The 26,056-nt window shown below is 39.7% G+C and overlaps 1 protein-coding gene across 13 annotated transcripts in view; it reads left to right on the forward strand.

Moving 5' to 3' along the window:
* inpp4b (inositol polyphosphate-4-phosphatase type II B) overlaps positions 1–26,056 on the forward strand; it is a 156,963-nt gene that overhangs the window by 124,901 nt on the left and 6,006 nt on the right. For 10 of the 13 annotated variants that reach the window (XM_077525132.1, XM_077525139.1, XM_077525133.1 and 7 more), the window contains 12 exons: positions 3,540–3,644; positions 6,185–6,293; positions 13,902–14,085; positions 19,420–19,680; positions 19,904–20,057; positions 21,013–21,188; positions 22,934–23,057; positions 23,168–23,294; positions 23,383–23,523; positions 24,118–24,215; positions 24,308–24,420; positions 25,665–25,819. In XM_077525132.1, the coding sequence (XP_077381258.1) occupies positions 3,540–3,644; positions 6,185–6,293; positions 13,902–14,085; positions 19,420–19,680; positions 19,904–20,057; positions 21,013–21,188; positions 22,934–23,057; positions 23,168–23,294; positions 23,383–23,523; positions 24,118–24,215; positions 24,308–24,420; positions 25,665–25,819 (1,747 nt within the window). The remainder of the gene's footprint in view (positions 1–3,539; positions 3,645–6,184; positions 6,294–13,901; positions 14,086–19,419; positions 19,681–19,903; positions 20,058–21,012; positions 21,189–22,933; positions 23,058–23,167; positions 23,295–23,382; positions 23,524–24,117; positions 24,216–24,307; positions 24,421–25,664; positions 25,820–26,056) is intronic. The other 3 variants (XM_077525145.1, XM_077525138.1, XM_077525135.1) reach the window with 1 other exon arrangement.

The following is a 26,056-nucleotide window of genomic DNA, read 5'->3' on the forward strand; positions in this document are numbered from 1 at the left end:
AATTGTGCCTCCACTTTGAAGCCTGTTTAAGCACCACAGTTGACCTCACAAGTGAGGACAGTTGACAGGTTACCTGTTGGATTATGTCGATAGAGTGTGATAGGTGTTGGCAGCGTGTTTTGCTTGCCGTCAGTGTTTCCATGGAAACACAGGTTTTTTTAACGAGAGCAGCTGAAATGTTTTAAAAACAGGAGTCGGGTCTTTCTTTGTCAATGTTTTTTTTCTTTGAGTTAAGCAAGAACAAATTCCGCCTTTGATTTTTGAAAAGCAAAGTGCTCCTCCACTAGCATGCCTTTGATGATTGCACATTCCAAAATATGCAGTGTTTTTTTTTTTTATTATGCCATAAACTAGACTGCATAGTGCATACTATATGAAAATTACTCAATTATAGTGATTAGTGTTTTTTCTTGCCATTTTTCTAGTTGCCAGATTGAATAAATATCCATTGCTATATAATGAATGATTTGTACATTTCATTATGAGCCTATTGACTCTGAGGTTAAACAGCAAAGAGACATGCGGTTAGATGGAAAAATGGGCCAAGAGAAGTTAGCCACTGAGCACTGTAGCAGGCTAACTACAGTTTTGTCATTATGCAGTAGGAGAGTGGTTACATTTCTGCAATTTCTGCAATCAACTCTGGTTGTTCATATACTGGTGATTAATATAGTAACATGCAGATGCACTGGCATCCAAGATTAAGAACGCCTTACTTTCTGAGTCTTCAATCAATCTCGAATCACAATTCCAATGTCCCAATGATGCACTGATGATTCAGGAAAAGTGCTGAGTGCAATAATGAACTGCCACTTTACTGATATGACAAAATTGGAACAGAGTTAGAATCCAGTGAACCCACACTAGTTCTCAGTCTTGATTTGAAAGTCACAAAAACAGAGCAACATTTTCTCTCATGTATACGCCCCCCCCCCCCCCCCCCACCCCCACCCCCTCCAAAGCAAAAACAATGATCAAATGAACTCTTGTTGAAGTGGGCATGAATACCAATGACTTTTATTCCACTCTCATTCCCCTTAATTACTTATTAGATTGCACTGCTGTTTTTTTTTTTCCTCCTTTCATCCCTCTGCTGATGAGCAATGAAGACTGCTAATGTGTGCCCGAGGCTCCGACAATGGCGCCCGCAGGCAAAGGCGTTGCGGTCTTCCTCTATACTTCCTGACAGAGGTCGCATGTGTGGCCCACATTTTACCCGAGGTAGGCGGGCGGCGCCTCCGCGTTTTGATCTCGTCCGCCGTGAAGGGAACGCGACAATTGCGACGTTGCTAGACAACTCGCGTGGGCAAGCTGCCGCTCATTAATTATTGATAGCTAATGTGGTTACATGCAAAGTGGAGTCAACATGAGGAGGACAGCGGCAGCAAGAATATGATTAGTGCAATGGTGGGGGGGAAAAAAACAAACTGTTGAAATATGATACCTTATTTGTATTTTTAATTTTTTTTATGTACATTACAGTGGATATAAAAATTGTACACAGCTCTGTTCAAATGCAGGTTTTTGTTCATTAAAAAAATGACACCGGACAAATCATATGAAAGCTTTCTCCATCACTAATTTTAATAATAAATTCTCACTAACGCATGTGTCAGCTAGAACTAGGGCCTTAGTCAAGGTGGAGGGAAATATGAACACTTCCAAATACCGATCAGTGTTGCAACAAAACCTTAAGCCTTCTACTAGAAAAGGGGGTAATATTTTCTTATTTAATAGTCATGATCTCTCAAATATTTTTTTCCTAAGTGACCTTAACTTGTAGCACATCAGGAGAATCATTAAAGTTGCCATTTACCTCCCAATTTTGCTATTTTTGTAATGAACCATTAAAAAGACAAAAAAAAAGCAATCATCAAACACTGAATGAATTTAATAATTCTGTCGTACAACTGCGTCGACGTGTCATTTGAGGTAAAGTGATTTTTCCCCCCCCATTTTCTACAAAGAAAGATGTGTTCACACATGCAACACAGCAGGAGTGTGAAAGAAGACGAAGTAGAAGAAGAAGAAAAAAAAAAAGAACGCTCCACTCGGCTGTCAAGTCGCTCGTCTCCCCCCGACTCCTCAAGCTCAGAGGGAGGCCCAATCAGAGCAACCAAAAAAAAAAAAAAAAGAAAGAGCAAAAAAATGGCATGAAAGAAGTAAGTGTGGGCCAGATGTCAGCCTGCGCTGGCATTGGGCCCTGCTGTCTGCACACCTGGTCCGGCAGATGGACCTTGACGTGGCTAATTCGTGCAAACGCCGCCAGTCAGCAACTTCATCAGCAGCTTTGGCGGAGCTCAGCGCACGGCCCCGTCATTAATATCGCACTTTTATTAATGTGCAGCGTGATAATATGCTGACTCGGGCAGCGTTTTAAAAAGGGAAAAGTGACCATTTTGGTTACATCCCAGCAACAGTACAATACGACTCTACGCTGAGATATTCTTGTTTTAATCCTAAGGTTCGTCATTCAAAACTGATTTAATGTAAAAGGTCACAACTGAAATACATTTTTTCTTGCTAACAATGAGAAACAGCTGTTTAACTTTGCAATTATCGTATTTAGTGTCTCTGAGTTGTCTGTTGTTGCACTTTGACTTTTCCTGTTTTTGCTATATTTTTTGTTCAATATTTGTGCATTTTTTTTCTATTGTGGCAGTATTTTCTCTAAAATAGTTTAGTTGTATTTTTGTCAAATATTTTTTCTTATTTGTCAACAAAAAGCATTTTTCTTATTTTCACATTTTTAAACTGATTTTGTTTTCTAATATTTGTCCATTTATTGTCTACATTATAGTTTCACATTTTTTTAATATTGTAGAATTTTTGTCAAATTATCTGATTTTTTTTAGTATTACATTTGTTATATTTTTTCATGTTGTATTTTCCTATCCTTTGTAATATTTTTGTCAAATTTTATATTTTCCTAAGATTTTCATATTTTTCATTTCAATTATTTGTATTTGTTAGTGTTGTAGTATTTTCTATTTTATTTTATATTGGAAGTATGTATAATATTGTTCATTTGATTTATCTGAATTTTTGTTGAATCTTGCCTATTTTATTTATTTTTTTATTTATTTTTTTATATATAACTTTTTAGTAAAAAAATTGTGTTTATTTGAAGTTTATTTGAGTTTTTGTAATATGTATTTTTCTGGCAAATATTTTTCATTAAAAATTAGTACTTTTCCTCATCTACAAGTAACATTTTTTTTTTTTTTTTTTTTTACTTTTGTAATATTTTACTGTTTATATTTCGTCAGCATGAGTTAGAAGTTATGCTAATGTTTGTTTAACTCAACCATGTTGTATTTGTGTTTGTATTGCGTGTTTTACCTCTCATTAAATCATTTTCTAGATGTTTTTACTTTTGGTGTTACTGCAGCTCTCGTTAGATTGTGCGAGTGTACCGACTTGTGTGTCCTGCTGGGATGCGAAGCGAGCCTGAAAAAGGATAATAGTAAATGTTGTGCGTTATCTGGCAGTGTGCCTTAACAGTTCTTGTGTGTCTGTGCATGCGTGTGTGCTTTCAGGTCCATCCTTCAAGCAGAGTTGCTGCAAAGCCCAGAAATCCCTGGAGTTCCTCCCAATCAACCTGCACACTCAGAGGATGAGGGTGACGTGCCCGAGAAAGACAGGTCCATGCAGCCTCGCGCATGTTTATTTATTAGTTGCTTTATTGAATTTACAAGCATCACCACGCATCGCTCCACCGCTTTTAATTGAGAGCGTAACCTCGAAACGAAACCAGCAGGCCGTGTTGGAAGCCGCCTGTAATATAATGTGACACATGCTCATGTCTGCTTTGTGGTTTTATGTGAGTTTTGGATTTTACAGCAAGTCAACAAACTTTGTCAAAAAATATTTGCCCATTATTGAGTGTGCATGGTTCAAATGTAGTTGCAATCAGATGAAATCGCTCATTAGATATGGCCAAATTGATACTAAAGTAGCCAATGTGTTTTTCAATAGAGATCTGGAAGTCACGTGACTATTTGTCTGAACACGCCCCCTTGCGACAGGAAAGTAGCGGCGCAGCGTTAATCGAGAACAGCGGCGAGGAGGGCAAAAATTAGCGTTTATCCGTCAACTTTCCGCCCAAGAGCATTGACAGTCACTTTGACATGATATGCATGCGCGAGGTGGACATGTTGGATTGCCGATAAAGTGTCAAGTGAGTGCTTTCATATCTGATCATACAAAGACTTTACAAGTTTGTATAATTCAGATTTATTTCACCTTTATGTGCGGTCAAAATGCTATCGAAGTTAGCAGTTTGCCGCAAGTCTTATTTAGATACGTTAGCGACTTAGCAGCTGCTAATTCGGCCGCGGTCATTTATGCCGTAAAAAGTCTTCCTTATGGTGTTGGTCAGTTATTAAATTCAACTGTGTAATATCTATTAAACCGTAGCTGCACAAATGAACGAAACAGATTATTTCCTCTACATTTTGCTTGTGCAAGCAGTTAGCATCTGTTGAAACAGCAACTGTGTACAAACTCAATTGGCTACGCATTGGTTTCTCTTTGGGTAGCCTGGAGAATGCCTGATCATTTTTTTTGCCTCTTCTTGTTGTGACAGCTGGTCCACCACAGCTGTCAATAATTGCTCAAGTGTGGCGTTTGTAGTTTACTCAAAGTGGCAGGCGCGTTTTCTATGCTGCCAAAATGGCTGCGCTAACGCCCATTTTGGGACGCATGACGTCAACATCCGGATCTCTATTGTAATACATTATGGTCAGCATATAGTCAGTGTACGTAAAATAGTCATTTTTCTACCATGTAAAGACTTTAAATGTCAGGAGAAGGCTTTCCCGTCATCTGTAGACTAGGAATGCTAATGCTAACGGTGTGTTTTCTTCACCGCATCTATGCAGTAGCGCACATGGGTCAAATGTTCTCGAAATCAAAAATGGCTGCTAGTTCAAACCAAAATACCAGACTTCTCATGAGTAAAGACTATAAAAGTTAAAAGTGTTAATGCAAGTTTTTAATGGCAGTCTAAACTTGGAATGGATTATTTCCATTTCTTCTTTTGCGGGAAAATTGTTACAAAATCTGAACATGTCAGTGGTTGACGAGTCGTCGTTTAAAGTTTTTTTTTTGTTTTTTGTTTTTTTAAATAAAACGAAAGTGTCCTTACATGTCAAATTTTTTATTTTTTATTTTTTTGGTAGATGTTGACATCATAGGGCACAAACGAGCACAGAAGGTGTCATTGTGTCCTGAGTGCACTTCGCTGTACTTTCTTTGCTGCGGGAGAACCAATTAACAGCGAGTCGGACTTCTGAAAAGCCCACATGGGAGGCGGACGTGAAGAGAAGTGTGGCGGGAAACAAGTGCCACATGGCCCTGACACACAGAGATGATTAATGGAAGTGGGTTGGAGCAAAGTCACAGAGCACTCCACAAAACCGTACGTGTCAAACTACTATTGTGGAGTCCTGAGCGGGGAGGATAAAGGTCAGGGTCTTCCTGTCGCAGTGGACCAAACCGTATCAGTTGTGGCAATATTTCCTATGTCAATGTCATAAACACTTTGGGGGTGGGAAACAAAAGCAAGAGTTGCAATAAAACAGCAATTTGTTGTCATTTCAGTTTATTCCTCACAAGAAGAAGAAATTGTGCTATAGAGAGAGAGTGAAAATCACATGAGGCTCATCAATAATATGCAGCTGACTAACTTAAATAACACACGAGCACAAACTACCGGAATGGGCAAACAAACATGCACACTAGTACTTTATACAGACATTATTAGTTATCTCACCTTTTAGTATTTACGCACAATAAATGTTGAAGATAAATCATAGCAGCAAAATAGACCTCACAGGCCATTAGTGGCTGCATCGGGAAAGAAGCAGAAACAAACTTTTGCTTTCCCCTTGACTGTTCCCTCGGTGCATTCAAGGACAGCCAACAAAGCGGGACTTCACGCACTCATGGAAAAAAAAAAAAAAACACCAGCTGATTAAGCCGAACAATAACACAAAGACACCACACTTGCTTGCTTAGCCTGAGCACAAAAACGGTGAATAGGCGAGATTTGCGGCAAATAACCATAAACAAAAAAAATAAAGTGAATAGGCGTATCAATATGAGCACTTTTTTTTTCCGTAAACAATTCACTACACATGTGCCCGAAGAGGAGCGCGCTTACTGTGTCACTCTTTGGCAGACGCGTCGTACGACATTGTCACGGCGGGCGCCCCTGCTGCACACTTCCAAGGCTTCAAGGGCGGCGGTCTGCAACGTCTCCTCAGCAGATACGAAGCGGAGAAGAAAAGGTGAGGCCGGCCTGGAAATGTATAGATTATTATGAGTCCCCCCCCTCCACCAGTTGTATCAGTGTTTTTTGTTTTTTATTTATTTTTTTTTATTTGAAGAGAATGAGAATTATTTGAGGGTTGTTTTTTTTTCCCTTAATGCATTTTCATGGCCGTCAATTATATATATCTGTTTTTGATATCCGAAGCCTGGTCCCTATCGCCAATGAATAATGGGAGTCCAATTAATATTCTGCAATTCAAAGGGAAGTGCACCATAAATGAATGAATGAATAAATAAGTAAATAAATAAATAAGCACAAGTAGATGAATTTGTAAAGGATTACTATAGTTCATTTGGTTCAGAATTGGAATAGTAGTAAATGTAAAACATAATTATTTAACATGAACTTTTTCATAAGTATAAAATGAATTAGCGAATCGAATGAAACGCAGGTAAAACATAACGTGGTACTGTAACATTATTACAAGTGACAAGCATAGTGCAGCTCGAAGCTAATGAAGCGGTCCGTAACAGTCATCCAGCACAGATGGACTCAAATAGTCTAACAAGGTTTTTCGTGCGTATCATTGACTTTGGCTGGGTTTCATTCGTCATTAATTCATCATCGTACAATCATTATGGTTAATTTTTATTACACTCAATGTCAATATAGCAAAAACATCACCAATTCCCCATTTTTTTCAAGTGTCCATCCTGTAAACTCATTTGCTCCCAACAAAGTGTAAATGTGTTTTTTATTGTCCCAAAGACGTATTTATACGTTTTTTGTTTTTTGTTTTTTATGCTAGAGCATACAGAAGACTTTGATGCAGCCTCTCAACTGTAAAGAACTGTTGCAGAAATGCTAGTAGTTATTACACAAACGGCCAGCAGGTGGCAGCGGAGCAAAGGAGATCAACCAGAGCCATGTAGAAAAAAAGCTAAATTACTGTACTTACAATTTTGAATAGATTTGTGAAAACTGATGAAGCTCTCTTCCAATGCTAAGTGCTGCAGAACGGAAACAGATAGAAACATACTTTTTTTTTTTTCCTGATGAAAAATCTTTAATCTTTCTTTTGATAGGTTCCATGCTTTTATAAAAATAGAACACAATATTATGTGGACCTTGCAAAATCAGTCAAAATCCAGTAAAACAGCCGAGAGCGAACGGGATTGTTTCTGTGAAAATGGCTGGGAGTGAAAGAGTTAAAATGGTTTGTATTTTAGGGGTCCCAACATGACCCCCTGAATTTGACTGTTACACCCACTGTAAAGTCTCAAGCCCCTGTACAGCATATTGAAAAGGAAGTGGGCCAAATGGTTTGAAACAGCCATTTTGGGGAAATTCCAAGGGTTCGCACTTTGAGTCACATTCATCAAACCGACTGAGAGGGCAACCGGTAAAACAGAATCCTGAGCCCAGGAAGGTTCGCCAGCATGTTGTTGTTGTTTTTAAAGCATTTCCCAAACCAGAAAGTAATCTGTCTAAGGTGTGCCACCAATGTGATTTCCTCAAACCTGAAAGATGAGCACTCGTGGCCCATTTGGACGCAGAACCGAGCCATGTGTTGCCGTCCTTCCCTGTGTGGTCACTTGAGTGATGCCAGAAAAAATGAAGGGTGATTTTTATTTATTTATTTTTTATTTTTTTCCCCCCGCTGTCCAAGCTCCCCGTAGATTGCAAAGCCATTACAGTCCATGCCAGATCCAATTAGTGGTGGAGTTAGCAGCAGCACCAGGAGTGGACTGCAAGAAAGTGGATGCATAAAAGGACCTTTTTTTTTTTTTTTTGAAACGATACAAAAATGAAGTGTTCTTCACGCTGAAGTGCACACGTGATGGTCATTGCTATCTGCTGGCGTAGCATTATGCTGATAAGATGAACATATTGTAAAGAATCCATTGAAGTGAAAAGGAGAGATTAGACTTGAGACCCAATCCTCCAGGGAGACAAAAGCTTTTTGTTTCATATTTGACTTAGCTAATGACTCGCTGTAGCTTAAAAAACTTTCCAATTTTCCGCCTGGCTAGCTGCCGAGAGCCTGGCGCTTCACCTTATCCACGTTTTTGACTTGGCCCATTTGGCAATCCTCTTTACAAGTACGACTTAATGTTGTTTCCCCTCAGTCATGCTCGAATGGACTCTTGTCCGACTCCGCTTTGTGTACACCTCACTGAAAATATTTCGCAACACAGATAAAAGTGTCGCTCAAAACACAACATTTTGGACATGATCTTTTGTAATCAGTTTGGATTTCAAAGATGTGAGAGCATCTAATGAATCGGTCTCAATATTGCTTGAACCGGTTCAAAATCAATTAAATATAAATCTGTATGTATCGGATTGATGTTGCTTATATTTTTTTTGTTTAGTTTTGGTTTTTCCATCCATCCATTTTCTTGACCGCTTATTCCTCACAAGGGTCGCGGGGGCTGCTGGCGCCTATCTCAGCTGGCTATGGGCAGTAGGCGGGGTACACCCTGGACTGGTTGCCAACCAATCGCAGGGCACACAGAGACGAACAACCATCCACACTCACAAGCACACCTAGGGACAATTCGGAGCGCCCAATTAACCTGCCATGCATGTCTTTGGAATGTGGGAGGAGACCGGAGTACCCGGAGAAGACCCACGCGGGCACGGGGAGAACATGCAAACTCCACCCAGGAAGGTCCGAGCCTGGACTCGAACCGGAGACCTCAGAACTGGGAAGCGGACGTGCTAACCACTCGACTACCGTGCCGCCTAGTTTTGGTTTTTCTTTTACGTAAATAATTTTGGCTTTGGATGGCTTTTACATGTCAGCTGTTTATAAACATGACAAAGACGAAAGCACTTCTCCAATCTTGGATCAATTTCTTTGAAGGAAATTCCACATTTACACGAGTGACAAGTAAATTAATAAATAACCAAAAAAAAGTCATTCATAAAATGACAAAAAAAAAAACTTTTATACCCTCTCTTACTGAGATTTACAGAATGACCTCAGGGAATATGTTTGTTTTCCATACTCGAACAAAAAGTATAATTGGACATCCACTACATTAGGTGGCAGTGGCGCTCTCATTGTCAGAGTGTGCAAGTAGTATTAGCTTCTTTGCAGAGGTATACTTGCAACAATTATAGAAACAAATGATGACATATGTTTTTATATTATTTATTATTTAGGAGAAAAAAGTCTAACGGTATGTGAGTTCCCAGCTGCCTGTTTAGGCATCAAATTCATTGCGCTTTCTTGATTATTTCGGCCCCATACTCAAACCCATTACGCCTCCATGACATCTTGTCTCTGATATGCACATTTGATTGATGGAATTCACACTTAGTCAAAATCCTGAATGATCAAAAATTTGATGAATTGATTTACCAATCCTTCCTAGCCAGAAAGCCATCATCCACGTCCGTGTGATATGCGCGAACATACAACATAGTGGCTTTCATCTACACGTTTGGCAATTTGTTGACTGTGATATTAATCCATCACAGTTGGAGACGGACAAAGAGAAGACGCCGTGGCACAGAGGTGTTAGCGGGAGGCCAATAAAAGAGCAATTTGTCTTTGTTCCCGCACTCTCGAAAGGAGGCGCGTATATTCGGCTGGTGGAGTGTTGTGTGTGAGAGTGAGAGTGTGTAGCTTTCAGCATCTATTAAAAACCTTACATCGGCCCAACTTGGCAATGGGCACGTCTGATGCAGTTTGTCTTGCAGGATGGACCCCGAAAGAGTTTAATCAATATTTGCGTTTAGTATTCGTCGGGAGGGCGCAGACGCAAGCGCACTCGGCATTTATCTTCCTTTAATACATGCAGTCCGCCTTTAATTGCGCTTATAAAAGTCCGCCTTTAATGGAACCCTATACACTGAGGCCATCTCATCTTACGTTTACAGCCTCTTTTTGACTTATTCAGATCTATGATGCTATTTTTTTGCTTCAGGAAAGACCTGAATTTTGCGGCATTTTGAGAGCAATATGAAATTGGAAGTAGTCTGTTAACAAACAACAAATCTTATAAGACTTTGGGGCCTATTCACTAAAGGTTTGCGTCACCTTTGCACGACACTAACCGGTAAAAATTGAGCAATCCGGGAGCGCCTAATTCAATAAACACGCGCAGATGGGGAAATCCATCACTAAGCGCGCTGCCAACCAGATTGCGCCACGGTGCGGCGGTGTTATTTGCGCGTATGTAAATTGGGTCATTTGCATACACTTGACGCAAAATATGCCCACCCCAATGCAAATGAGACTCATTGATATGCAGCGTCTAATTCACTAACGCCAGCGCAAATAGCAACCTCGATCCCGGGATCATGACAGCAGTGCATGGCATTTGCGGCACAACATGCACGGCAGAGAGGAGAGAGAGATTTTTCTATGTTGGTTTAGGACACATAACGTAACCCGGGCTGATCGGCAATGGCGGGGAGGCATTTTACGATCATTCTTACGTGCCAGATGCATACTGTACGCCCACGCCAACCTCTGAAAATATATTTTTATAATACGATCGCACCAATGATTTGTACTTTATGAATGAATGACGTCGTTGTTGTCCTCTCTGCTCTGTACATCGTAATGGCGCTACAACCTCCAACCTCGCTTTCTGATAATGTCATCTTTCTTGCAACTGCTACTATAAACAACCATGTTCTTGGCGCAAATCCATTGCCATGTGTGGTAAATCAGGTGCAAATTTGCTCCAAGCTGTCAGTTTTGTGGGCATGTTTGCGCCGGTTTATGATTAGAGCAATATCCTTAGTGAATAGGTGGGTAACTGGGCGCAGAATGCGGGTGCAGTTGTGGTGCAATATTTCGCGCTATTACCGGACTATATACCCCAAAGTGTTTGAGATATTTTTGCCAAGCGGGATTTAACAAAGTTGTCGTCACTTCTGGGAATACATGTCACATATTAGTCTCCTGGTGGTTTTAATGTCCGACTTAATGTGACCTGGCAGAATGTTGTCCAACAAAACGACTTACTGGAGACACAGAACGTTGTTGGCGCAGGTCCATTTTATGTCCTGTGACTGGTCTAATTTAGCTCGCAAGCCAAAGAGCTGTCAGGATCCAAGTTCTTCCGGTCCCGTTATACTGAAGGTTTAAATCTGGCTGCAGGGTTCTTGCTCCTGCTCTTCAGACGGTCATGACATGTTGGCAGAAAGGGGACGATCAGCCCTGCGGCTACAGAACCGTTGGGACCGAGCGAGCGCGATTCAGGGGATGAGAGGCTCTTTGTTTTTTCTCACCCACTAGACCTGGTGTGAGGATTTTCCTTTTTGGTTGATAAACTGAGGCGGAATAAGGAAAAAAACGTGGAATGCACAAATTGTAGACATGGTCCCTGTTTTTCACTTCTATGTGATGGCATGCATTTTTTTTTTTTTTTTTTTGTCCACATTTCACTTTTTTCCTTATTATATCATTCCATACTATTGTGATGTGAATTGAACTTTTGTAAAACTTACTTTTCTTGTGTTTATAAATAAGTACCGGTACACTTCCAAACTACACTTTGAGGAATTACATATACTGTAGATTCCAAATGCTTCCACCACTCCACCCATCTTTTTTTTTTTTTGCATCCCTTATAATTCAGAGCAAGGTGTCTTCACGGAAAAACAATCGCAAGTGGAAAGAACAAACTGAACTTTGAAGTCGTGCATCTCAACAGGAAGCAGCTCTAACCCCCTAAACAAAAAGGAAAATAACAAGTTCTTCGGGGAGCAAAAAAGCCGAGTGGTATTAATCCTGCGAGCTTGTGGGATTGTCCTCACCTGCATGTAAGTGTTAATTTGCCTTTGGAATGCCAGGTGTAAAAAGCACGTCGTGTACTCCACTCTCGGTGTTCAATCAGACGTCCCAAGATTTTGAAAGTGTCAGAATTCGTTAGCGTACCTCACACATAGAATTGCCTTACAGAGTGACAGAAATGCTGATGAGGAAATTGAAGCCTCTCAACCGTGTCCTTGGTATAAGGTGACCACTTTGAGCGTCATGATTTCATGCTACAATTCCCATCGATGCTTCTGCTGTGCCCACCTTGGCCACAAGGGGGTAGTCTAATACTTAAAAAAAAAAACAATATGTCATAAACATCCTTTGCTTGAAGCATTCAAACTACCTTTCGTCAGCCTGTATGTAATTTTGCATTGTGTGTTTGCATTAAATTAAAGGGCAAAGTTTGATTCTAATGCTACATTTTAGGAGAATGCAATTTTCAAATCGCAAAGGCAGCAATTGGAGGTGAAAAAAAACAAAACAGCTCTGGTTCTCTCACGTCAATGACGCCTTAGGACTTAGTGACTCTCAGGCCTAGCCTACATTCAAGCTTTACAAATGACTGCCTCGCTCATGGCAGGAAGTCAGCGGGGGGAAAAAAAAAAAAAATTGCTAAACTCATTCCAAGTCTCTGGAATGTTCACCCCGAGAGAGTGTTTGACTGGAGCAATTTGCCCCGGATCTAGGATGTGACAAAAGGTGTTTTTGTCTGCGACTAAACGGCTGCCTTCAAAGTGAGGAAGGGATTAAATATTCATAAAGCGACACACATGGAATGACATTGGACCCGCGGCTTGAATTTGACAGCTCAGCCAGAAAACCTGGAGAGTTGTGAAGTGAAGCAACAACATCAGTTTCTCATCACAACATTTTATACTTTATTTTTCCATGTATGGGAAAATAAAATTTGGTATTTATTTGACATAATTATTAGATACTGTATTAGTTTTTTTTTTTAACTACTTTTTTTTTCTTAATTTTAAGACTTTATTTTAAGATAAATATTTGTAGTTTGTGTAATTTAAAACTTTCTGCTGAAAAAAAATATAAAGTTTCATAATATAACAGATTTTTGTAAATAAATACTGGAAATACTGTATAACAAAAAAAAAATCTTAACTTAGTTTGTAAATTGCAACTTTTTCCTGAAAATAGATATTTATATGTACAAAATTGTGGTGGGTTCATTATTATTTTTTTGTCTTGTTTTGTTTATATCTGTTTTTATCCTCAAAATAATCCTTTTTTTTTTTCTTCATTTCAAATGGACCGGGGATTGGGACTGATCATGCAATGAAAAGTGAAAATCTACAGAAAAAAAAAAAAAAAAGTGTCCCAAAAGGATTTTGCATTAAAAGGATCATAAAGCATCAACACCATACTTTTAGCATGTTCACAATCATGGAGCCATGTTGCATAAACATCTGCATTCAGTTTGTTAAATTATTCAACACAAGAGGCTATAGAAGTGCACTCCATTTATCGTTCATATTCATTTACTATTTATCAATAGTATTAGCAAAATATTAGCCTAAATAACACAGGGTGCATTGAAGGTCCACCAACAAAACAGGACATTTCAAACCCAGTTGATAAAACACGATCAATAAATAAATAGAACAAAAACATCAGGATTCCACTAGATGGCGCCAAAGTAATACTTTTGTTACTTTGGCCTGTGCACAAAAACAGTGACAAACTGAGCTTATCACCAAATAACCGAGATATTCACTGATAGAGGAGAGGAGCTCAAGAAAAATCAGGAACATGCACGTTTCGAAATGAAGGACTGTGAATAATACTCTGAAATGAGTTGTTTTGTTGTTTTTGTGGCTGCAGTTTCAGTACGACCTACCAGTGTATCTACTACTCCCCCGAGCACACGGCCAAAGCGCAGGAGGTTCTGAGCAGCGTCAGCCTCCTGCAGCCGCTCATCGGCAGTTTAGCGGACCAACTACTACATGCTGCTCATGAGCATTCTTCTCCCGGCCTCAGGGAGGCGCTCAAGAACCTCTCAGACAAGGTGAGGAAACCCATCAGCGCCTTACGTCATTAAGTCAACCCTGACTTCATTCTCCTAATATTATGACACTGTTTTTCTCAACAAAACTTTATTCTGGTAATATTCTCTTGAATATTAATAATATTAATATTTATTAATATTAATATTCTCTTAAAGGGATACTTGACTCATTGAGTAATTTTCAGCAGTAAAAAGTTTATATTTTGTCCATAATCAATTTGACATTATTTTTCATAAACAATTAATACCTTTAAAAAGTTTGTTTTTTCTACTTGCTGTGACATCACCTGTGCTGAGGAAGTAGGTAACGACCAATCATGACTCACCTGTTTTCTTGGTTTGGTCAGCAAACTGAGCCATGATTGGTCGTTACCTACTTCCTCAGCACAGGCGACGTCATCATCATTCGACGGCAAGTAGAAAAATGACTTTAAAGGTATTAATTGTGCGTGAAAAATAATAAAGTTACCATGTTAATTATAGACAAAATATTAACTTTTTACTGCTTTTTAATGGCTCAATGAGTCAAGTATTCCTTTAAGATTCTTTAATAAAGAATCTTATATATTTTAGCTTATATGATTTTTGTTGAAATTTATGATAAATGTTTTGTTTTGTTTATCACAATATTACGTTTTTTAACAGGAACAAAATTGACCAAAAAAGACTGAATAATTAAGTTTTAATTATAATTTTAGATATTTTGCTTTAAAAGTTTGCTATTGTTTTTTTTCTGGGGAAAAAAAATGATTTTCAATCTTAATATTCACTGTCTTTTTGTCAAAAACATCAATTTCAAAAATGGGACTTCACTTAGGATGAAAATGCCATAAATGTTTTTTTCTGAAAAAATACAATCTGACAAAATTCACTTTTCCCCCCCAAAATACAACTTTAGTCCAAAAATATTTGTATCCCCACCAAAAAAATAAATAAAAAATTCAATCTGGTTTGTTCATAATTGTAATAATACAAAAAAAAATATCAAAGGTAAGACTTTTTTTTCTCATAATTGTTATTGTATTTTTTTAATACAACATAATTCTGATAAAATGACAAATATATTCTTGCACCATAATGACTCCTCATTAATGTCCCCACACATGGATTTTATTCTGCTAATATTACAAGTTGTTTCTGGAAGAATGCGAGTTGATGGCAAGCGTGCGGTTGATCGGAGCGTCTCGCCCGCCGCTGACATCTTTTTTTTATCAGCATAATTAATGAATGACATCTGCTGCTGTCAGACTGCAATCTGTTGTGCCAGAGATTGTTTTTAGCCGGCGTGGAACGGAGCCCAATCAGCCCGCGTTAATTGTCGCGCTCGCTTCGCTCTCATCCTTGATTAGACGCGCGCGCACCTGCCAAGAAAATGGCCGCCCTGGTCAGCGGACGCCCGCCGGGGGTGGGGGGGCGAGATCTCTGATTGGAATCTCAAGAATATGACTGTATGAGTTAGCGTGTAAATGAGAGAGTGTCTGTTGGGTGAGATGATAGGTGTGAAAGGGTGAGTGAGTGCGTCAGTCTTGTAACATTATGCGTTTTGTTTCTCGTATACATTAGTGGTGTCAAAATGAGTGCGTTAATTTTGAGTTCATTTAAAGTTCTTTTAACACCACTCATTTTTTAGCGCACAATTGATGACGGTGCCTTACTTGGAAAGTCTGCACTGGGGGAATTCCAGTCGCAACGAAGCAGGCACATCCACATCAAAATTTAGCGGTAATAAATGTAATAATAATGCATATATTTGTGGAGAATGGGGTATTTTCAAATTTTAAAAAATGTGTGTAATTTCACAAGTTAAATATTAGATAGCTCTTAATATGAAAAGAAAAATGCAATGTGCTGTCACCAATGTCTGACAAATGCAATTGTGCCATCTAGTGGCAGAAAAATGACCAACACAAATCAATATCACATTTTTACAGTGCAATACATCCTTTCGATTATAACTCAATTTTATAAATTATTATGAAATGACTCTATCAATGACTAAAAGATGCAGCCATATTTGTATTAGTATTCTACTTTTATGCTAACAAACCTATATAAAATATTTTATTGTATATTTAGAACAGACATAAAATTTGCGATTAATCGTGACTTTAACTATTGAAGACATGCGATTAATTACGATTAAAAATGTTAGTAGTCTGATACCCCTAGTATACATACAACTTTAATTTACAGATATTCCCTTTTTTTTTTTTTTTTTTTTTTTGCTGTGTCATTTTTGTCTTTTGATGCTAATAACAATAACGTACTTAGTTTGGAGCAAGCAAACAGATTTAGTTTCACTCCACATAAAACTGCCAGCTTGTTTTGTCACACTTTTAACTTTATCATTCACGCTCTCTACTCTGTTCATTGTGTACATTGTGTGAGAAAAACTCAAGTGGATGTCATTAGAATGACTGATCACGTTCCACGGCTTACCAGCCTCTTCCTATGTACAAATATGCTTTTTTTTTTTTTTTTTTTTACCTCAGCTTTTCTTCTGTTTTGATCCTATTCATCAGCTCAGGGAAGTGCACAGAGGCCCGTTTTCCCTCCTCCATAAATGTCACACGTGCAAGTGTAGTGAGTAGCAGAATGTCTTGCGTGTTCGTGTGTCAAAAAGAAAGAAAAGCAGAGAGGAAACGCAAAGTTGCCATTTAAGCGCTTCCTCGCTCACAAAGAGCCATCTCGCTTTGAGATCCATTTTGAGGATACATCCTGCGGCGCTGCCAAATGCCACTTTTTTTCTTCTTTTTTTTTTTCTCTCCCCCCCCCCAAACACTGCAGGAGAGCAGTTATGTTATCACTGTAATGCACCGGCAAAACAACAGCGTGTGAGTCGCAGCATTTACAGCAGCTGCATGAAGAGATCACAACATTCACAATTGTTGCTTTTCTCAAAGTGTAAAATTGTGCTCAATACTACTGTTTATGGTAATACACTTGTAACAGCACGTATCCTTTTGACACCAAGTGCCACCTCAAAGAATACTTTGGTCTCCATGCAAGGACATACTGTGACCAAAATTCAGCCCGGGGACACATTTTCTACTGACATGCCGAAATTATGCACCAGTTTGGGCCTTGAATGGGCCGACCATCCAGGAATCTCCCAAAATTCCCAATGACCACCGTGCCCCTAGTTGTACCAACATTAAAATACAGTATAGCCCGTAGTTGGTATTGTTCATTAAAAATAATAATAATAATAATAATAATAAGTAAATAAAAAAACCTTTTGTTAAAGAATTAGTTGGCATTTTATAAGGCTAAAAAAATGCATTGTAAAGAAATTTATTAGTAATTCCACCAAAAATTTCTTGAGATACCACAAGTCTTTTTTCACATGTACATAATGTAGTTGCTTATTTCCTCAGCACAGGTGATATCATCTTTAGTCGACAGCAAGTGGGAAAAATAGATTTTAAAGGTATTAATTGTACATGGAAAAATCATGAAGTTATCCAATTAAATCTGAACAAAATATTAGCTTTTTACTGCTGAAAATTGCTCAATGAATCAAGTATCCCTTTAAAGTAAATTTTAAAATTTACAGAAAAATGCCCAGAAACAAAACAAAAATATATCTTACAAAATGTCATAAGCATATGTTTGTAAAGGAAAAAAAAAAATAAAATATTACAAGAAGTAAAGTTGAAATTTTACAAGAAAAAGAAAATCTTTTTACAAGAATAAAGCTGTAATTTTATGAGATTTCTTTTCAAAAATGTTACAAAAGGGATCACCACTCTTTTTGGTCCTGGGATCTACTTTTTGGGCACTAATACAAAGTGCTACCAATTTGATACACACTTCTAAAATAGCAAATTTGCTCAAATCACCTTTAATGTTCTCATTTTATGTTATTATTACTTATTAACGATATACACAGGTAAATATCAATGTGCAACACTTTATTTCTATAAATCTCTGCCATTGTTTACATGTTAAAATGATCACACACAAAAAAAAAAATCAGTGTCCCATCACTCGTGAGATATTTTTAGAAGGCAACTCATATAGGGTCTTTGGGGTCACCAATGTGGTGCTCCCTGGATTAGGAAAACAAAATTGTAGTTTCCTAATGTGAAAAGTTGTGATTTTTAAGAGAGTGAACTGTAATGACTTTGCAGCTTGCTGATGAAGAGCTTCCATTTGCCTGTGTTTGCTCGGATTTAATTGCATCGCCGCCGACATGACTCAGGAGAGCTTTTATCGCTTTCACTCTGGCGGGAGAGTGGGGCCAGTGGCTTTGGCGTGTTCTTTATGAACGTCACTATCAAAGGAGGGGGACGCTCCTCGGAGACGTCGCAGGTTCAAGTAATTGAATCGTTTTTTGTTTGCTGATGCTCACCAGCCGGAATGTCTTGAAGCCACTCTTTTTCACCTTCAATACAAAAGGCTTCAGCATTTTTTTTTTAATCCTCCATAAATGTTCATTTTATCTTAGAAATCATTACAACAAGATATTGGAGATATTAAAATGAGTTAAAGTTGGCAAATGTCATGAGTAGGGTCATGCAAGTGTTATGCTTACTGTTATGACTAGGGTATGTAAGGGTTATGTTATGATTACTGTCGTGACTAGGGTCATGCAAGGGTTATGTTTACTGTCATGACTAGGGTCATGCCAGAGTTATGCTTACTGTCATGACTAGGGTCATGCCAGAGTTATGCTTACTGTCATGACTAGGGTCATGCAAGGGTTATGTTTGGGTCATGACCGTGAGGTCAAGTGTCTGTCTTCAACTGATGTAACCAGCATCTAGTTTCAACTGGTAAGACGCTATGTAATGTCAGAAGCTATGTGATGTCAGGAATCTTTAAGCTCTTTGTCTGGTCAACAGCCAATCACATAATTCCATGTCAGTCCTGTTACCCACATGTCTAGCCACAGCCAGTCAGATCGATTCACTGTCTATATAAGCCTGTCTGAGAAGTGTATGTTTTTGTCGGATTATTACCTCTGTTCCTCTGTGCAACTCCACCGCTCAGGTTAGCTTTGTGTCTCGTGAGTCTTGATACATTCTCGTTGTTTCTGGTCTAGTCTAGTTAGTTCCACGCCTCTCGATGTTATGCGAATGAAGTGTTAAACTTTTTTGTGTGTGGGTGTGTGTGTGTGTGTGTGTGTGTCTGCGTTTTTGGAATTCAACCCCAGATCATAACAGCAAATAGATTTCTTTACACTGAAGTGAAACCATGATTTTAACTTAGAATTTAAAAAGGCTTTAAGGCCTCTCTCCATCTCGGTCTGTCACTCCTGCTTCCTCCGACGCTGCCTTTTGGGTGTCGCGGTGCACTAAACAGCGGCCGTTTGTCTTTTACTGACCGCAGACGGAGCAATTTGTCCACACGCTCAAGGATGAATTGGTCAAGTGCGCCCTGTTGGCGCTGCACGCCGCCCAGCCCTGCTACGTGTCCAAGAACCAGAAGGGCGGCGACCGAGGAGAGCCGAGTCCCGTCCGGACGGCGTCGCCCACGCCCCCCGCCGCCGACCCCGAGGCCACGTCGTGCAACAACCTGGACGGGACGCAGGGCCCGAGGCGAGCCGAAGACTCCATCCCGCACCACAAGGAGTACGACGAAGAGGAATGGGCAAGTGTCTTCATGTCATATTTCATTTCATCTGGTGCTCATATTGTACAGTTCAAGGCCAATGTTTTTTTCTATGAGAGCGTCTCACAGAAATTTCCTGCAACCCTTGGCCACATGATCAATTTTCTCTCATCTTTGTTGTTTGCAGTGATTTGCAGTTTCTTCCTGTTAGTTAGCGTAGTGAGTGTGCACTGTGCAATGTGTGATTGTTGGATTGTTTCAGGACAGAGTTTGGGCCAGCGTGGCCAAGCGTCTCAACTGTGTCATCGCTATGGTGGACCAGCTGGCCGAGCAGGACGAGCGCTACAAGCAGGAGGGCGGCGGCGAGCAGCAGCAGCAGCAGCAACTCGCTGACGTCATCACCTCACACAATCCCGGTAAGAGAAAATATTTGTTTCAGAAATTCGAATGCAATCAATCACTTGGGGGCAAGGATGCGCTAAATTTGCTTTGATTGATTCCATCTCAGTATTTTTATTTTTAGTTATTTTTTTTAAATACAGCCCCAAAAGCCTGTTTGACTTGGCAACATGACAGTTGGTAGACATCACTGATACAACACTACCCCCTGGTGGCAACTAAGAGAACTATGTAAATAAGCTGGCTGCAAATCGAGAAAGCATTTGTGATTCATGATGATGAAATATCACAATGTATCATTAAAACAGATGACGTAACATAGATCAGGATAATTCCAAATTTGGGTTACTTGTTGCTAGGCAGACTTCACAGGGATCTTTTTTTTCTTTTCTTTTTTTTGACAAGAAGTCAATATTAGGAGTCGGACCATGCTGAAAATAGGAGAAAATAATTGTGACTATTGATTTTATGCACATTTTATCAATATAATGTTACAGATTTTTAAAATTTTAACAAACGTGTCATTTTATTTTATATGGAAAAAAAAGTTATGGAACAAAGGCCTTTTTAGGAGAAAAGGTGTATCAGACAGAAATTTACGTAAAATTTTATCAAATTAATTTTACTCAGAGACAAAGTTATCATTTGGTGGTGGGGACACAGTGGACACCCCTGCACCAATCACTGCGGCCTGCTGATATTTCATTCTGTCTTGTTTTACAAAGTCTTTTCGCAGACGTTGTGTCCTTTCCTCGAAGACAATTTCATGGTGCATTTAATGACCCGCCGTTAACTGCGAATCATCTATTATGCATTCTGATGCCGTGTAAAAAGTTGCCCTTGAGACGCCAAATGTCCTCGAAAACACGTAGGATGTCTTGCTGTGCATCTGCGCCGGCGGGTCAACGTGTAAGACGACAAGTAATGCTAACGTCATGAAAGTTCTACCTTGTTTTTCCGATGTCGTCACAGCAGGTGACTGGCGGGAGCAGCTGTGCCCCCTGGTGGCCCGGTTGAAGGAGTGCGTGACACAAGTGGTGGACAAAGCGAAGAGAGCAGTCACATTTGTGCTCCTGCAGGAGGCCGCCTGCAGCATCCCGCAGGGATTCCTTCTACAGCAGAGGAGGGACGTCGTCTTCAGTCAGGCTGTAAGTCTAAATTACAACAATCAGACTGCTACATATACAACAAAAATCATATAATGGAACCATATAAAAAATAATAAAACATTGATTCAATTAAATTATAGCATACAGTATGTGGTTGTATGCTAATAATAGATAACGGTAAAATAAAAGTGAATGTATATTCACTGAATGTAATAAAATTTGAGTAAAGCAAAATTCATGTGACTTTAATTAACTACAAATAAAGCTTAATAATACATGAACGCAAGAAAATAGGGAATATTTTAAATTAATTGAATGATAAAATGAAATGGATGGAAATTAAATTTAACACGAATAATCAGAACTTTAATAAAACAACCATGAATCATATAAAATAGAGTCAAATTTAATTTAAAATATCAAGTAAAATGGATGCAACGGTGTAAATTTGTGGAATAATTCTGATAATTAATTGAAAGCATTGATCAAGCATAAAAGAAAGTGTGACAAATTTTAATGGCCTGACAAGGGAGAAAATGTTTTGTGAATAGTCTTTTTATTTTGTTAAAAAAAAAATTAAAAAAAATGTTTCTCTACATGACTTGAGATGATGATTCTTGAGTGCATGATGTCGTGATTATTACGTTTTTTGCTCAAATGTATTTTTTTACATAAAAAGGGCACTTCACTTCACCCTATGCCTTTTTATATGCATTGATTCCCACGAAAACAGGATGAATGTAAATTGATATAAACTAAATTAAACTAAAAAATTATAAAATTAAATTAAATGTGAATACAACCAAATTCAATAGAAATTAATCACAAGTAAAAATTAAACTTTAGATAACTAAGTTAAATGCCAAAAACATGTCTATTAAACTAAACACGAATCAAATAAAGTGAATGTCAAATAAACAAAACATGAATGAAGGATAACGGATGGATGAATGAAAAAAAAATGGATGTCAATAAAATAAAAAATGAATGCTTTAAACTGAACGCCATCTCAATCATTTTTCATGCACGCGCTCCTTTGCTCCTGATATCCTGCATCTTCGCTCTTCAATGCAAGTTCAAGATGAGATTTACTGTATTCTGCTTTTATCGTATTTGGTAACAAACAATTCACTTGCTAGGTTATTGCTTTACATCCACTTGAGCACAGTTATTATCCAATCAGCTTCCAAGTTGTTTTAATAGCGCCATAATAGAAACGATGTTGAAATCATTTCCACTTCAACTGTAAAAAAGCAGTTTACTGGCGTGTGCGTTGTCAGCACATGGTATCCGTGTTACAGGTAAGGACGGCCCCCCGGTGTCTTGGTGACACGCTACTTAAGTGTGTTAACAGAGTACAAATTAGTTAAATACGTTTCAGTCTCCACTTACTCACTCAAGACATTGAGTCAGTACTTGTGCTTCTTTTACAAATGTAGCTGTAATTCTACTTGAGTGACTGGAGAGAGAGAGACAGAGAGACATACTCCAAGAAGTGTGCTGGCAGTCGTCCATCCTCTGTGTTCAGTTGGGAGGGAGGGAGGGAGGGATGGAGGTAGAGAGAGAGAGAGAGGGGGGGGGGGGGGGGACGGGGGGATTGAGGGGGGGGGGAGACGGGGGGATTGAGGGGGGAGAGAGAGAGAGAGAGAGACTCCAAGTGTGCTGGCAGTCATCCATGGCGTTTGTGTTCAGTTGAATGACGAATGTCAAATATGCAAGCATGACGAAGGCGGTTTCAGTGACAACACACGACTAAAACACGTGTTTGTGTTTGTGCGTCCCAGCTGGCAGTGTTGTCGTGCGGTTTCGTCATGCGCCTGTACGCAGGAATGCAGGACAAAGTCTTCCTGAGGCAACTCCACCTGGTCGGCCTGGTGGCCCAGTTTGAAAGCCTACTCAGCACCTACAGTGAGTTTGCACTTTGAAACCGCAATTAAACCCAATTACAGCGTAGTCCAGTCTTGGAGGTTTTTTTTGCTGAGTCATTGCGCTAACGCCGCCGCGGCAACCGTCCCAAGGCGAAGAGATCGGCATGCTGGAGGACATGGAGGTGGGCGTGTCGGACCTCCAGAGGGTCGTGTTCAAGGTGACCCAGGCCAGGACGGACCACCTCAGTGACCTTCAGCCTGTGGTGCGAGGCCGACGGTGAGACTTGAAAAGCGGAAGACGGTGTCACGTCAACCCTTACGAAGGTCTCTGGCTTTAACTCGGGCCTTGTGGTGGTTGTGCTCAGGGACCACTTCACCGTAGAGGTCCCGCTGCCAGGCCCCGCCTTCCAGAACATGCCGGAGGAAATCAAGGAGGGCCGACCGCTGCGCGTGTTTCCGGTGCTTTTTAACGTGGGCATCAACGAGCAGCAAACCATCGCCGAGAGGTCAGCAACTACAAGAAAGTCATATGTCGATATGTCACAATGTTACCAAAATGAAGGTAGGGAGGAGGAACTAGTTTATGACTTTACATCAGATGACATTAGATTAAATTAAGCACAAGTGGAACAGAAGCAGAAAGTCCAAATGCAAAGTGATGGACTTGAAGCTAATTAGCGTTCGCATCATTAGCTCAGCCACCGGGGTCCAAACTCAATAAGCAACTGCAAACTCTACTTTCAAAGCATTTTTGATTCATTGGTGCACCTGTCAAGTCAACATATCACTAGCATAATAGCTTAATTGTGAGTCATTTTTTTAATTACTGCGTGTCAACTATTAGAACAAAATTCCAATGTGTATGTGTAGATTCTGAGTCACGCAGCTCACGGCAATCTGCAAAGGTTGAATCGAGGCAGCTTGACTTTTTGTTTTTGTTTTGTTTAGCTACAAATATGTAGTTATACAAATGTGTGTCATATCACATTGTAATTTATTGCAAGCTACAGCTCACTGAACGCAGAGGACCCCAGTTTGAAAACCACTATAGAAAAGCAGACATCCTGTCTAGTGTCTAATGTCTTCCGCTTTCTCTGCAGGTTTGGAGACATTTCCCTTCAGGAGAGGATCAACCAGAAGAACTTTGAAACGCTGGAGTCTTATTACAAAACGTTGAGTGAGAAGGTGCCACGTGAATGTAAGTTGGCCCAAGGTGCGGTCAAGATAGACGGCGAGCGAAAAAAAAGTCCCATTCTGGCTGCTTTTTTCCTCCTGTGCCGTGTAAAACAGGTCTACCGTCTTTCCAAAGTCAGACCGACATCAAAGATCTACTTGAAACCCTGGGCCAGAATGTAGTCGCTAAGCGGAGGAAGAACGTGGAGATTCTGTGGAGCGCCGCGGCGGTGAGCACCGACCGTCTCACTTCGACTCCCGGGATCGTAAATTTCCCATTCGGACGTGTAAACAAAATTCCCTTGGGTTGCACAAACTGGGCGTCTGGAATTCTGCCGACAGAAAGCTGCATTTGAACGCATCATTTGGACAATAACATCATTGGATTGTGTTTACAGATCCGATATTCGCTGAATAATGGAGGATGTTGTGACACATCTGAACATCTTGAAATGTTGAGGAGTTTTATTTCGACAAAAATAGTGCTTTGCCATTCCATTTTAACGTATTCACTCGCAGCCATTTTCACGGAAGCAGTCCCGTTTGCTCCGGGCTGTTTTATTGGATTTTGACTGATTTTTGTAAGGCCCACAGAATATTGTGTTCTAATGCTATCAAAAAACATGGAACCCACCAAAAGAAGGATTAGAGTCTCTTATTTCATCAGAAAAAGTATATTTCTATCTGTTTCCGTTTTGCAGCAATTAGCATTAGAATATAGCTAAATTTCTGATCTCTTATACTCTGCTGCCACCTGCTGGCCGTTTTTGTAATAACTACCATTGCTTCAAGAATTCTCTTTGGTTCAGAGTCTCCATCAAAGCCTTCTCTATGCTCTAACACACAAAAAAAATAATAAAAAAACATATAAATACATCATTGGGAGCGTGGTAATATTTAAAATAGAACATATACGTTTTGGGGAACAAATGAGTTAAAAATTAAATGTAGCCCTGGAGCTCCAAATTATTCCCAGCCCTGATTTAGCCAATAAAGAGAGAGTTCGAATTTTTGGACATGAATCTGTATTTCAATCATCCTCACCTCCAGTATGTGCGATCAGCACTGACTTACCCCTGACAGCGTTCTGTGACACAAGTTCTGGTCCAGTTTTGGTCGAGAGGAAAGTAGTCCGGCAAGTTGGCTGGGTTCACGGAAACAAAGTGTTTTTCTTCTAAAATTTTGTTCAAAAGAGTGATACATTTGCATCACAAAACTTCGTCCTAGAAAAAAGTCAGACTCCATTACTCTTTTGAACAAAATTTTAGAAGAAAAACGCTTTGTTTCCGTGATCCCAGCCAACTTGCCGGACTACTTTGCTCTCGACCAAAACCGGACCAGAACTTGTGTCACAGAACGCTGTCAGGGGTAAGTCAACGCTGATCGCACACTACTAGAAGTGAAGATGCAATACAGATTCATGTCCAAAAGTCCGAACTATCCCTTTAAACCTTATTTCCCGATTTGTGTTCAGATTTGCCGACGTCTGAACGGCATCAGGTTCACCAGCTGCAAAAGTGCCAAAGACCGAACGTCCATGTCCGTCACGCTGGAGCAGTGCGCCCTGCTGCGGGACGAGCACCAGCTCAGCAAGGACTTCTTCATCCGCGCGCTCGACTGTATGCGGAGGTAAGGCCTGCAAACGCATCGCGCGCTTCCAAAAACAATCGGATCATCCCAGGTCAAGGGGTCATTTCATCTAAATCACCTCAGTCGAATTGGTAGACGGCACTTTGGTTTGATAGTGCCGTTTTTCTACAATTTGGGCCATTCCCAAATGAAATAACGATTCAATTAAAATGTATTGCCCATAAAGTTAATTACAACTCAGCTGTACTTAATTAACAAATGCACTGTACTCGGTTT

The sequence above is a fragment of the Festucalex cinctus genome, chromosome 6 (assembly GCF_051991245.1).
Source record: "Festucalex cinctus isolate MCC-2025b chromosome 6, RoL_Fcin_1.0, whole genome shotgun sequence".
Taxonomy (NCBI): domain Eukaryota; kingdom Metazoa; phylum Chordata; class Actinopteri; order Syngnathiformes; family Syngnathidae; genus Festucalex; species Festucalex cinctus.